This window comes from Miscanthus floridulus, chromosome 1 (assembly GCF_019320115.1).
Source record: "Miscanthus floridulus cultivar M001 chromosome 1, ASM1932011v1, whole genome shotgun sequence".
Lineage (NCBI taxonomy): Eukaryota > Viridiplantae > Streptophyta > Magnoliopsida > Poales > Poaceae > Miscanthus > Miscanthus floridulus.
This window is the reverse complement of record NC_089580.1, coordinates 39,186,030-39,198,839: the sequence shown is the minus strand read 5'-3', so window position 1 is coordinate 39,198,839 and position 12,810 is coordinate 39,186,030. Positions and strand designations below refer to the sequence as shown.

The 12,810-nt window shown below is 58.5% G+C and overlaps 2 protein-coding genes across 2 annotated transcripts; one reads left to right on the top strand and one right to left on the bottom strand.

Annotated features, from left to right (window-relative positions):
- Window positions 1–613: 613 nt before the first annotated feature.
- Window positions 614–2,897, bottom strand: LOC136479908 (amino acid transporter ANT1-like). Its single transcript, XM_066477622.1, has 3 exons — window positions 2,509–2,897; window positions 1,739–2,422; window positions 614–1,633 (listed from the first exon to the last, which is right to left on the bottom strand). The coding sequence occupies exons 1-3, from the start codon at window positions 2,710–2,712 to the stop codon at window positions 1,235–1,237; spliced, it is 1,287 nt and encodes a 428-aa protein (XP_066333719.1). The 5' UTR covers window positions 2,713–2,897; the 3' UTR covers window positions 614–1,234.
- Window positions 2,898–9,067: 6,170 nt separating this feature from the next.
- LOC136455048 (uncharacterized) lies at window positions 9,068–11,819 on the top strand. Its single transcript, XM_066455236.1, has 3 exons — window positions 9,068–9,376; window positions 9,817–10,440; window positions 11,688–11,819. The coding sequence occupies exons 1-3, from the start codon at window positions 9,068–9,070 to the stop codon at window positions 11,817–11,819; spliced, it is 1,065 nt and encodes a 354-aa protein (XP_066311333.1).
- The last annotated feature ends 991 nt before the right edge of the window (window positions 11,820–12,810 follow it).

Genomic DNA, 12,810 nt, shown 5'->3' with positions numbered 1-12,810 from the left:
ACATAGGGACCGAAGCAACATGTATTTTGGGCCTGTTTGGTTGGAGACCTGGATGACTTGCTTGGTAAAAAGTGTTGCCTTAAAGTTGTCTAGAATTTTAATAAAATATGCCTCGCCAGGCAAGAGGGGAAATGATGTGTTTAGTTGAAAGCCTGTGCCTAATAAGTTTAATAGAGAGAGAAAATATGTTTTCTTGTGTATATAACTTTAACTTTAACATAGTTAGAGCAATCCATATTATTATAATATAAAAATAATATAAATAATTTTTTAATAAATTAATATTATAAAACACAAATAATGTTACTATTTATAATAAAGAAATGAATATAGAATAAAATATATTCAAGGTATTTCGGCCACAACTATTACCGAATGACCGATAAAAAAAAGGAACAAGAGTACCTATTTAAATATTAATTAATGGTGTCATCTCGGTCACCAAAGAGCTACAGCTGAGAAATAAAGAAGAAAAACTACTGACGCGACAGCTCTAACCCAGACAAACGCCGTGCGCTGCACCAGGCACTCGATCGCCTGGCTCAGGCCACATTGACGTGTTCGCTGAGTCGTAAATGATCGTAAATTTTTAGTTAGAATAATATTTTTCTTCCATACCAAATTAGTCAGCAGCAATAATCCACGATTGTATATGATCGTTTCAGCCCCAGCCGAACAGGCTGCTTGCCTGGCCCAGTCAGCTATCCAGAGCTCCATCCAAATGCAGCACATGCAACATCGAGGCAGCTGTTGACCTAGGCAAGTTTGGTTCAGGCCACGAAACAAACAAGCCCTTTCTCTCAGCTTTTGTTCCATCAATGAAATGCACAAGAGGATTTCTAACTAAATTGGCTTCTCAATGGAGCACGGTGGTAGATGGGCCTGGTTCGTGGTTCCTTTTAGCATAAAGTCGAAGGGTAAAGCACTCAAACCCAAACAGCGAGTCGTCGCTAAAGTTCACCTGTTTTTATTTAGCAGAACAGGAGCGCAGTGTACACCAGGCCATCTGTCAACTGTCATGCTAGTCTGAACTTGTAATTTTTTATTTTCTGAAAATAGGCAGGAGTGAACAAATCCTCCGGTCCACGCCTATCCGAAACGTGTTAATCAATCAATTTTATATGACGAAACTGTTGCATTTTTTTATCTTATCAACACAAGCGCGCGTGGAAGAGAAATTCGTTTGTTGGAATGGGAACGTGCACTACGCCGGCGGCGCCGCCGCCTGCCGTTGTTAGTGCCGCGACAGGACGGCGTCGTACAGGCCGTGCGCGGCGAACGCGAGGCCGAAGAGGAGGATGGCCCAGTCGACGGCGCGCTGCGCGGCGCCCGCGGCGTGGCCCACGATGTAGAGGTGGAACAGCGCGGGCAGCACGAAGGAGAGCAGCGCGCACACCGTGCTCCCCACGAAGGACGCGAACGACCCGAACGCCGGCACGAAGCACGCGATCGCCGACAGCGCCACCAGCACGGCGACGCGGCTCGCGTGCAGGGCCGCCCGCCCCATGGCGCCGCCGACGTGGCAGCGCTTCCGCAGCCACCCGCCCGGCGCCAGCAGCCGCGCCTCCACGATCTCGTGGATCGGGTGCATCATCACCGGGAACGTCAGCGCCAGCGCGATGCACAGCACCACCTGCACGAAGAGCATCCATTTTTTTTTTTTTTGCCATTGGTTTCATTTCATCGATGGGGATGGGCCGGCCGTGTTGTTCGTGCCTGAGAGTTTTTCCTGACTGACCTTGACGGCGGTGGTGGACCAGGTGCTGGGGAGGTTGAGCGTGATGATGTCCTTGGTGGCGTCGCCGTAGGCGAGGTAGCCGCAGGCGCCGAAGCAGACGTACACGGCGGTGACGCCGGCGATGGCCTGGAGGAGCACGGAGCGGAACCTGCTCCGGTCAGCCATGGACGCCTCGAGCGCCAGCGTCATGCAGAAGCCCTCGAAGCAGAAGACGGAGAAGCCGGCGGCGAACGTGACTCCCCAGAGCCCCTCCACCGCGGCGCGGCCCTGGAACGACTGCTCGCCGCGCGCGGCCAGGAGCTGGAGGTCCTGCTTCACCACGGTGGCCACGGCCAGCACGGTGCACGCGTCGGCGAGGATGCTGAACTGCCCGAGCGACGACAGCGAGCGGACCAGGGAGAGCGCCGCCTGGACGGGCAGCAGCAGCGCGAGGACCACGGTGGACGGCGTCAGCGGGCCGTGCCCGTCCTCGGCGGCGAACACGGACGACACATTCTGGCCGATGAACACCAGGTACGCCACGGTGCCGCCCGTCTGCGACAGGATGATGGTGGCCTCCGTGAAGTGCCTGCCGATCCGGCCGAAGCACCTCTCGCCCAGGTCGCCGTAGGTGTAGTTGCTGCAGCGATGCTGCTCGCCGTCCTCCTCCGTCTCTTGCTCTCGCAGCTTGTCTCTGCATTCCAGCTTCATTTCGTGGATGGATGAAGCTTCGAATCAATCACTAAGCTAGATCTGGAGCAAAGATTAATCGAAACAGGTACTGTACTGACCAGCAGGAGCATGCAGTAGAATGTCGCGGTCCCGGCGCCAGCGACGCCGAGTGCGCCGGCGAGCCAGCCAGCGGTGCGGAATGCGTAGGGCAGGCCGAGCACCCCGGTGCCGACGATGGAGACGACGATGTTCCCGATGGTCTGCGCCGGCGTGGCACCCCTCCGCGCCTCCTCTAGCAGCGGCGCCATCGCCTCCGCCGCCATCGGACCCTGGAAACCAATGCCGTCTCTGTGGAGGAGAAGGACGCCTGCCTCGGGCAATCAAGGCGAGCTTAGCCCGGCGTCGCCGTCGACGTCGACGCGTCTCTTTCCGCAATTCCTTTTCCTACTCATGCTCTTGGATCGACGTGCGCGGAGATGAGGATGAATGGACCAAATGATCCGATCCTTAGACTGCGTGTCGGGTGTGGGGTAGGTGGGTAGCCGAGTAGCAACAGTGGCACGCATCCTGTGCTGTGCCAGGTGTGCGCGTGTTCTTCCGCTTCTGCCTTTCTGGCAGGGAACGGAACGAACGCGAGGAATTGGAACACGTGGCTGACTGGATTTTTGGCAACCATTTTTTATTGGATCGCGGATTGGTTTGGCCCCTGCGGATCGGGTGGTTGGATCGTCGCCGCCGACCGTCGGGATCTAATCCGTCCGGTGGTCGCGGTGGGGCTCAGTGATCTGGAGGCGTCGAGTGGCTGACGAGAGGAGCAGCCGCGTGCAGCACGCTTCAGCCTGTTTGGTTGGGTGGTTCGTATCATTACTGGTTTATTTATGTGAGAGAGAAGTATTACTGACTGGTTTAGATAAACAGTACTCGTGTGAGGGGCTGGCCAGCCCAGCCCAGCGATCATGCTGCTTCACCCTTTGTTTTGTAATGGTGATTCAGCGAACAGCGGACCAATACTTGGTTTTCCTTTTTTTTTTGGTAATGGTAATGATTAAGCACACCCTTTGTTTTGTTTTCCTTTTCGGGCTTGTTAGCGCACGTCCGGACGCCCGCGCCTGCAGTCCTTTTCCCACGCTGTTTTGCGCGCCCACATGGGACCCGCATTGTCCCGAATGTCATCAGCATCGAGAAGAGGAGGTGGAGGCGGTGGATGCTCAGCCGGTGCCGTGAAGAGAAGGAGACGCTGAGGTGAGGCAGCAAAAGGCAAGAAGAGAGATGCAACACCCGATTTGCTATTGAAACATTTAGATGCAACACTCGCAACAAAGCAGATGAAACACTTGAAATATGCATATGAAACATTTGCAAAAACACTCGAAACCATTGCAAAAACATACGCAACATCCAAATAAAACACACTTGCAAACATATGTGTGAAACATATGCAACAACCAGATAAACGCACTTACAACATACGTCTGAAAAACAGATGAAACATTGGGAACAAAAGCTTGCAACATACGTGTACAACCATTGCAACATCTCGTTCTACTTTTGCAACATCCATATGAAACACTTGCAACATACCTCTGAAACATCTGAAATATTTGAAACAGACGCTTGCAACATACGCTTTCAAGTGCAACATCTAATTGGTGCTTGGACAAAAATGGAGGCTCGTCGACACGGACCTCGACGTCGACACGGAGGTCGATGCTATGGAGTGGCGCGGAGGTCGCCGGTGTGGAGCTCGTCGACAGTATGGACCTTGGCAGGAGCCGCGGCAGGTGGATGGAGCTTTCGGCGTGAGTTCGGGCGGGGGCACACGACGTGGCGCGTGTTGCCAAGGGCGGCGCAGGCGAGGGTGGGGTTGGTTCCGTGAGCAGGAGCGCGCAGCGTGCAGAGCGAGCGGGCAACGCGAGTGGGGGTGGCGTGGGCGGGGTCTGTTCCTCGAGCTGGCGACGCGGGCGAGGTCTGTCTGTCCGAACAGACGCTATATTAGGAGTATTACCGTTTCCTTTTGAACGGAGAAAATCTTTTTCTATGGTAGTCCGTTATTTTTTTAAGACGGTAGTCCGTTATACATACAGACTGGTAAGTATATTTTGTGCTTTGGGCTAACTAGGGTTTTGGAATCGGAGGTCCATTTTTTCATCATGTGGAGAAGGACGGCTAGTTGGGCTTGACAAAAAGACAAGGCCAGAGTAATAAGTCGTGTTAAGGGCTGTCTGGATACTTTGCCTGATAATGTTTTGCCTTGCTGTGCTAAAATATAACATACACCTGCGAACTGATCGTACATTAGTTGGTTGGTTCCTTGCGTTAGAACCTGTTCATCCGAATTTAAGTCTTTGATTTGGCATGGGTGCTCGTATTTTTCCTAAATTTATTCAGGGTCTGTTTGGAATGCGGGATTTTTTCCCCATTCCTGTGTTTTTCCTATGAAATTGAACTGATTCCTGTGAAATTCCTGTGTGATTCCTGTGAAATTCCTACATTCCAAACAGGCCCTCAAGGATTTAATGGCGCTAAGCTTTCTGTGGTAGACGACGTCCCGGTCCACAGCGAGGCGTCTGTCGTAACTTCGTGAATCTCGAGATCTGCCGGTGTCGGTGTTTCGGACCGGGGGGTCCTCAACCAACCAGTAAATTTGTTCTGCGTGCTCCCGATTCCAGATGGTGATGCAAAGAGACACAAGGTTTATACTGGTTCAGGCAATCGAGGCCCTACGTCCAGTCTGAGAGGTCGATCTTGTATTCCTTGCACCGAAGTGCTCGTAGTAGGGGGTTCAAGCTAAAGGAGAGAGGGAGCTGGTCCCAGGTCTCGGCAGGGTGTCGTGCGGGCCGCTTGAGACGTTGCTCTCAGGCAGCAGGGACGTGCGTGTGTGTGTGTTACAAGGTGTTCTCCTCCCCCCCAAAACAGCCCAGGTCCTCTCCTTTTATAGCATGAAGGGAGGACTAGGACGGTACATGAGCTAACTATACGGTGTCGTGTGAACAGAGGCGGCGTGTCCGGGCCCTGTAGCCTGTTCCTGTGGCGGTGTGGAGCCTGTTCCTGTGGCGGTGTGGCCGTCGGAGTGGTCCGTCCTTGGAGCACTGGGGCGACGTGGCCGTCCTATCAGATCCTGTGCGTCATAGGAGCCCCGGGACTGCCTCGGAGTGGGTGCGGCGGTGGACGTGCAAGCCACTGTGGACGGACTGCGCGCGAGGCCGAAACTTGGTCGGTGTCGAGGCTGCACCATGGTGGAGGGGTCTCGGCAGGCACGAACCCCAAGATCGCTGAGGCCCCGGTGTACAGTGCCGAGGCCTTGAGCGGGCGGCCGATCATGGGTACAGCGTTTGGACACAGTGGCCGGTAATCCCCGTCGTACCCTGTCCCAGCCGGTATGGCGCTGATCGTGGACACAGTGGTAGGGCACAGTGGCCGGTAATCCCCATCGTACCCTGTCCCAGCCGGTATGGCGCTGATCATGGTCACAGTGGTAGGACACAGTGGCCGGTAATCCCCGTCGTGCCCTGTCCCGGCCGGTATGGCGCTGATGCGACCTTGGGTCGCGTCGGCCATCCTGTGGCGTTGAGCCACCGTCCGGCTGAGATTACGGGAGTGGTTGAAGCATTAATGGGACATGACACGTTGTCTGGAGGGCCGGTCGAGGCGGGGGGTGACGGGCTGCGGGCGACCCGGCCTCAAGCGACATGGAGGCTGGGGCCTCGCGCGAGACGGAGATCGGGTTCCTTGCCGGGGCCTTGCGCGAGATGCCTCGTGCGATACGGAGAATGTACCCCTACCGAGGCCTTCCCTGGGGAGCCTCGGGCGGGACGGAGACGGCGCCCCCTGCCGAGGCTCGGTGCCCCCTGCCGAGGCCTACCCTGGGGAGCCTCGCGCGAGGCGGAGTTTGTTCCGAGACCTCCTGCTTGAGGCTCGAGGCGAGGTGGAGGAGGGCTCGGTCGTGGCAGGTGAGGGGCCCACGGCTTACCTTCTGGCTCTATTTTGATGTTTGCTTGGGGTACCCCATTCTAAGGTACCCGACAGTAGCCCTCGAGCCTCGGGGTGAGTGCGTGCACTCTCCCTGAGGGTTCGTCGAGGCTGGGTTTATGCCTGCTCCGTAGGAATTGGTTTGTTTTCTGAGGTTCCGGTGGGTGCGCGCGAGCGCACCCGCCTGGTGTAGCCCCCGAGCCCCTGGAGGAGTGAAGTTACTCCTCCAGGGGCTTTCTGCATTTTCGCGTTTGAGTGATCAGTTCTTATTGCATTTGCCGAGCCCATAAGCGCAAGTTCGGGTTGCGGGGGTCTCGGCGAGGTTGCAAAAAAAAAGGCCCTCTAGCCTCCGCACGGAGCGAGAGGTTCGTCAGGGGTCCCCCTGACTTTGGGTATGTCCCTCACGCTTCCTTTCGCTTGGAAGGAGGGGTGGAATGTGCCATGCTACCCTCGATGGGCGCGAGCGTGGACACTTTCGGTGAGCTGTTATCGGGTAGTCCGAGTGGAGGCCCGAGCCCCATTCGCTAGGGGACGGCTAGCGGTCCAGAGACGCACTCCAAAAGTACCGGAGGATTTCTCTAGTGGGTGCCGAGGCCGTTCGCTGGGCCTCGGTGGCTCGGCGCCTCCCTACGGTGGGATCCCATTCGGATACTCTCCTGTCGGTCTCGGACACGACTTAGGACGCCCCGAGCGACTGTTCGTTCGGGCTTGGGCCATTCGTAGGCTCGCCCCGAAGTCGTCCCTGACTCTGTTGCCCTGGGGCAGCTGTTGAAACCTCTTGGAGGCCCAGCCTTTGAACCCCTGGACCGTAACGGGCTCGGAGCCCTTTTATCGTGTTTTTGTCTTGGTTTTTGGGTGCAAGAGGAGCCCCCGAGCCTCCGCCTGGAGCAAGAGGACGGTCGGGGGTCTCCTGACTTTTTCATTCGCCCCTCACATATCCTTTTCGTTTGGACGGAGGGTTTGTTTGCCGAGCCCATTCTGGTCTCGGCAAAGGTCGCAGGAAGAGCCCCTAGCCTCTGCGCAGAGCGAGAGGGCCGTCGGGAGTTCCCCTGACTTTTTATACGCCCCTCGCGCGTGAGGGTTTGTTTGCCGAGGCCCCTTTTGGGCATGGGCCCAAGTTGTGGGGTCTTGGCGTGTTTGCAGGAGGGCCCCCCTAGCCTCTGCACAGGGTGAGAGGGCCGTCAGGGACTCCCCTATCTTTTTATACGACCCTCACGCTTCCTTTTCGCTCAGAAGGAGGGGTGGAATGTGCCTCGCTACCCTCGATGGGCACGAGCGGTGGCACTTCCGGTGAGCTGTTATCGGGTAGTCCGAGTGGAGGCCCGTACCCCGTTCGCTAGGGGACGGCTAGCGGTCCAGAGACACACTCCAAGAGTACCAAAGGATGTCTCTAGTGGGTGCCGAGGCCGTTCGCTAGGCCTCGGTGGCTCGGTGCCTCCCTATGGTGGGATCCCATTCGGAGACTTTCCTCCGGTCTCGGACACAACTTTGGGCGTCCCAAGCGTTTCGCTTGCTTGGGCCTCGGCCCTGTATGGGCTCGCCCGCGGTTGTCCCTGACTCTATTATCCTGGGGTGGCTGTCAAAACCCTTTGGGGTCCAGCCTTCGAACCCCTGGATCGTAATAGGTTCAGAGCTGGATTCCTTCATACGAAAGGAATAGGCCGCAGGGAATATCTTCCCTATTGGCTCGGGCGGCGCGCCTTTTGGGGCAGTTTTATTGGGAGTCGAAACGGTACCTACTGCCGTAGTGGCCGAGCGTGGTGTGGTGGATGGGACGTAACCGTCCTCGCATTTAATGCGGGAGACGTGGGCGCGTGGGCCGCCAAGATCGGCTCGTGGTTAACCGCGCCGGACGGGGGAAAACCTCCCCGATTTTGTCGCCCATTCGTTTCGCCTCCTCCCTGCATAAATACCCGAGGAATCTCGCCCCTCCTCGTCTTACCTTGCCTGCATTAGCACCGCCTCCGTCGAGCCATCGCCAGAGCAGTGGGTGCCGGGAAGAAGAGGAGAGAAGAGCGAGCCTAGGGGGAAAGCGAGGAAAAAAGCGAGAGCGTGGGAGGGAGAGAGAAAAAACTCACCGCCGCGCCCGATTCCTCCATCGCACCATGGCCGGCAACGTCGTTGTTGTCGAGGCGGACCCTTGGGATCCGTCGGACGTCACCGAGGAAATGCTCTAGTCGCTTGTCGACGGTGGACTCCTCCGCCCGGTGACAGACCCTAGTAGGCCGGAGTGGATTGCTCCGTATGGTGAGCCGGAGCCGAGGCCCCGCGACGGCTACGTCGTGAGCTTCGTCTCTTTCCACGAGCGCGGCCTCGGTGTCCCAGTGGACCGGTTCATGCGGGCGCTCCCGCACTACTACGGCGTGGAGCTCCACAATTTTAATCCCAACTCCATCGCTCAGGCGGCTATCTTTGTTGCCGTCTGCGAGGGGTATTTGGGGATCGCTCCCCATTGGGAGTTGTGGCTCCACCTGTTCCGAGCGGGGCACACTACCAAGCCGACGGGTACGTCGGGTAAGAGGAAGGCGTCGAGGGCCGGAGGCTGCACTCTCCAAGTGCGTTAGGACCGCCTGCACCTCTACATCCCGGCCCAACTCGCGTCCTCCAACCGCCGGTGGTACATGAGTCGTGCGCCGCTGTAGCCTCTGAACCTCCTCAGTCTCCTCCTACCCCTTGTTCCCTTATGTGTGTTTGTCGTTCCTTTAGGGGATGAGGGACGTGCGCTCCTCTCCACCGCCCGTTCCCAAGGACGCGGGGTGGCGGGCGGTCAACCGTGCTCACGCCGATGCGCAGAAGAGGCGAAAGGACGCCAAGGCGGCGAAGCGCACGAAGCACATCCTTGCGCACGAGGAGCTGGATAAGCGCCGCCGTCAACAATGGAAGGACGGTCTTCCGCTGGAGGAATCCCCGTCGACGTCGTTGTCGACGGAGGCCTCGGACGGGGACGACAAGGTCGAGGGAGGGCGAGGTCCCCTGGACCACCTTCCTGATGTCATGGAGGTGGCGCCCGGGGTGTCGGTAAGCATCCCGGCACCCCTGGGAAGGGGAGGAGAAGCGGACCCGGGGCCGGCGGTTGCCTACTCCAGGGCCGAGGCCGACACGCCCGAGGCGCGGGCGTTAGGCAAACGCGCCGTCAGCCCGGTAGGCTCGGCGGCCGTGGTGGAGCAGGTGGCGGTGGAGGCGACACCACCGCCCCCGCAGAGGACCGAAGGGGCACCGGGGTCCGCTGAGGACCGACCGGCGCCGATGGATACGGATGCGACGCCACTGCCGCCGCCTCCGCCGTTGCGGATGCGGTTTGCCGTGGCGAAGCGGGGGCCGCCCCGTTCTAAGTAAGTGTATTTTTGGCAGGGTCGTAGTGTCTTCCGTTCGCTTTTTTGGTCTCGCGTTGACCCTATAGGTTAATTTCCTTTAGTCGGAAGCGGCCTGCGGATGACCTCCCCTTGGCGCCCCTTAAGGCGCTTAAGGCGAGCCCCGGGTCCTCCGCCCACTGGGTGGCGGAGGCACAAGCCGCTATCCAATGCGGCGCGGCGTCGGCGAGGGTCGACCCAAAGGGACCAGTCACCCACGGAGGGGTCGCCGAGGCGGCCCCTACACAGTCAGATGGGGCCGTCGTGCCCTTTGTTGCCGAGGCTCCCGGGGCCTCCGAGGCTGAGGCGATGGAGGCCACGGCGCCCATGACCGCCGAGACCGCAGTGGCCACGGTCGGCGTCTCTGCGTCTGCCGAGGACACGATGGCGGAGGCCGGAGCCCCCGAGACCGCCGAGGCCGTGATTGCAGAGGCGGGAGCCCCCGAGGTCACCGAGGCCGTTGTGATGGCGGCGAGGCCGTCTGTACAGGAGGCGGAGACGCAGGCGGCGGAGGCCTCGGCCGTGCCCTTGGCTCAGGGCCCGCCATTGTTGAGGGAGAGCGCCCGGGAGACGGAGGTCTATCCGATCTCCTCCGACGATACTTCCCGGGCGCGGGAGGTGGTCGACGCCGAGGAGACCGATGCCGTGGAGCAGCCGGCGCCGCTCTTAGACAAGGGAGGCTCGACCCTCGTGCGGGTGCGACCCGAGCCCCGCGGGTGGGATCACCCGTGGGTACTGTGGCGGAGCCGGGACGACCTTGAGGGGGAGCCTCTGTTCGCCCTCGAGGACACGGCCGAGGGCGGGCGCTGGAGTACCTTCGAGCAGTACCGTGAGCTAGCGGAGCGGTCGCTATGGACGACGCTGTCCGTGGTGGCCGACGAACTGCCCGGAGTCGCCCAGGTTCGTGTTTTCCTTTCTCGCGTGACGTTGTTCTTTTCTCGGTTTTGTCATAATCGACGACCTCTGCTCTGCCTCCTCAAGAGCTCGAGACCCGGTCCCTCGGGAAGTCGGTCTTCCTTCGGTGGGAGAGGGGAATCTGGGACCAGCTTCAGCGGCAGAGGGGCCTTCTTGCCGATGCTAACGAGCTTCTATCGGCACGAAGCGCGGAGGTGGGGGACCTCCGCCTTCGCTGTGCCGACATGAAGGTCGAGGCGGCCACAGCCCAGACGCAGCGCACCCCCTTGGCGGCGCGGATCAAGGAGCTGGAGGAGGAGCTTACCCGCGTCGTCAGCGATCGGGATGCCTTCAGATCCTGGGCTGAAGAAGCGACGGCCTCAGGCAAGGCCCTCGCCGGGCAGCTGGGGGCAGAGGAGAGTGCACACCGGCTGACCAAAGGTGCTCTGAACGAGGCCCTTGCTGCGGTTGAGGCCTCGCAAATCGAGGCTGTGGTTTTGAGGGGGACGGTCGAGGGTGAGTTTGAGTCCCCCTGTTTTGTTTTCTTTTCCTTATGTTCGCTCCCTAACTTCCTTGTGTGACGCAGAGCTGGGGAGTGAAGCTTCCAGGGCGGCCGAGGCCTCTCGGGTCGAGGCCCAGCGGTTGAGGGAGAAGGTCGAGGCTTGTCAGGTGGAGACCCGACGCTGGGAGCTGAAGGCCAAGGGTGAGTTCCGTGGGCTTTCGTCCCTAACTTAGGTTGTTTTTTCTTACCTCATTACATTTTCCGCGGTGTAGAGTCAGAGGCGGAGTTCACCAGGGCCGCCGAGGCTTCCAGCGCGGTACAGACAGTGCTCGATACCGAGATCAAGGAGCACGAGGTGCTGAAATGTGCCGCCCTTTCCGCCTGCGAGGCCTTGGAGGTCGAGGGGGTTCAGTCAGGCAGCTCCCTTGGGAGCCGCTTGATTGCGCTGAGCAGCCAGATGTGCGAACGGCTCCGAGGGGCGTTGCACACGGGTGTCAAGTGGGCGATGGCCGTCATCTCCTCTCACTACCTTGGCGTCGACCTCTCGGCCATCAGTGATGGCTACGTTCTGCCTGATGAGGAGGAGGAGGCCGACGCGGCGGTCGCGAAGCTGATGGAGGCGGCGGAAGGCCCTGGCGCGGCGCTGGCGACACTCTTCGAAGAGGAGGTGGTGCCCCCCCTACCATCTGCTGGTGCTAAAGGCCCTGAACCTTGATCTGGGCCCCGGGGGCTATGTAAAGATAGAATATGGGTTATTTTTGTATCATAACGTTTGTGGCCGTCGAGGCCTTTATTTCTGAAGTATTTGTGTTTCTTAGTTGTTTTTCTCATGTTTCCGAGCCTTTGCCCTCTGTTGCTTCTGATCAGATTTTATTTGCGAAACACCCCTTTGGGGCCTAAGCCATTCCTTGAGCGAGAGGTAGTGAGGGACTGCCGTAGCCCGGGGGCATAGGCCGTCTCGCGACTCTACTAGCCTCTTGCTTAGGAAGCAGACCTTGGTCCGAGGAGTCTTCACAAATGATTCGTCAGAGCCTGCCAGAGTTCTTAGCGTAGGAATTTTTGCGAAAAAGCAACTTAAAGAATGGTGCGTGGGACCTAGGGGGAGTCCCCCATCTAGCCCCCGAGGGAGGCTTGGTTCTGCCGAGGCAGACCCGAGTTTCCCTTGCCGTGTTACCGTATTGCCGAGGCCTACGATGGGCTCAGGGGGTTTCTCAAAAAATTAGACCAACTAAAGAACGCTTTTTAATTGTATTTCTAGGAACGACATATACAATGCTTGGAAATTTAGGGATAAAAGCGACGTAGCTATTCTATGTTCCAAGCGTTGGTGAAGACTTCGCCCTTCTCGTTGGCCAGCTTGTAGGTCCCGGGCTTCAGCACTTGGGCGATGATGTACGGTCCTTCCCATGGCGGGGTCAGCTTGTGGCGACCCTTGTTGCTCTGTGCTAGCCTCAACACCAGGTCGCCTACCTTCAAGTCTCGGCCTCGGACGTGTCGGGCCTGATAGCGCCGTAGGCTCTGCTGGTATTTGGCCGAGTGTAGTAGCGCGACGTCCCGGGCTTCCTCCAGTTGATCAAGGGCATCCTCTCAGGTGGTGCGGTTACTTTGTTCGTTATAGGCTTGCAGCCTCGGGGAACCATATTCCAAGTCGGTGGGGAGGATGGCCTCGGCCCCATAGACTAGGAAGAAAGGCGTGAATCCCGTGG

Bases quoted from the DNA above. Each gene is read 5' to 3' on its own strand.
- LOC136479908 (XM_066477622.1), bottom strand. From the start codon at position 2,712: ATGGCGGCGGAGGCGATGGCGCCGCTGCTAGAGGAGGCGCGGAGGGGT. The intron at 2,423-2,508 runs GTCAGTACAGTA...CACGAAATGAAG, and splicing joins TCTACTGCATGCTCCTGCTG to CTGGAATGCAGAGACAAGCT. The intron at 1,634-1,738 runs GTCAGTCAGGAA...CTCTTCGTGCAG, and splicing joins GGTCCACCACCGCCGTCAAG to GTGGTGCTGTGCATCGCGCT.
- LOC136455048 (XM_066455236.1), top strand. From the start codon at position 9,068: ATGAGGGACGTGCGCTCCTCTCCACCGCCCGTTCCCAAGGACGCGGGG. The intron at 9,377-9,816 runs GTAAGCATCCCG...GCGCCCCTTAAG, and splicing joins AGGTGGCGCCCGGGGTGTCG to GCGCTTAAGGCGAGCCCCGG. The intron at 10,441-11,687 runs GTACTGTGGCGG...CCTGATGAGGAG, and splicing joins GCGGGTGGGATCACCCGTGG to GAGGAGGCCGACGCGGCGGT.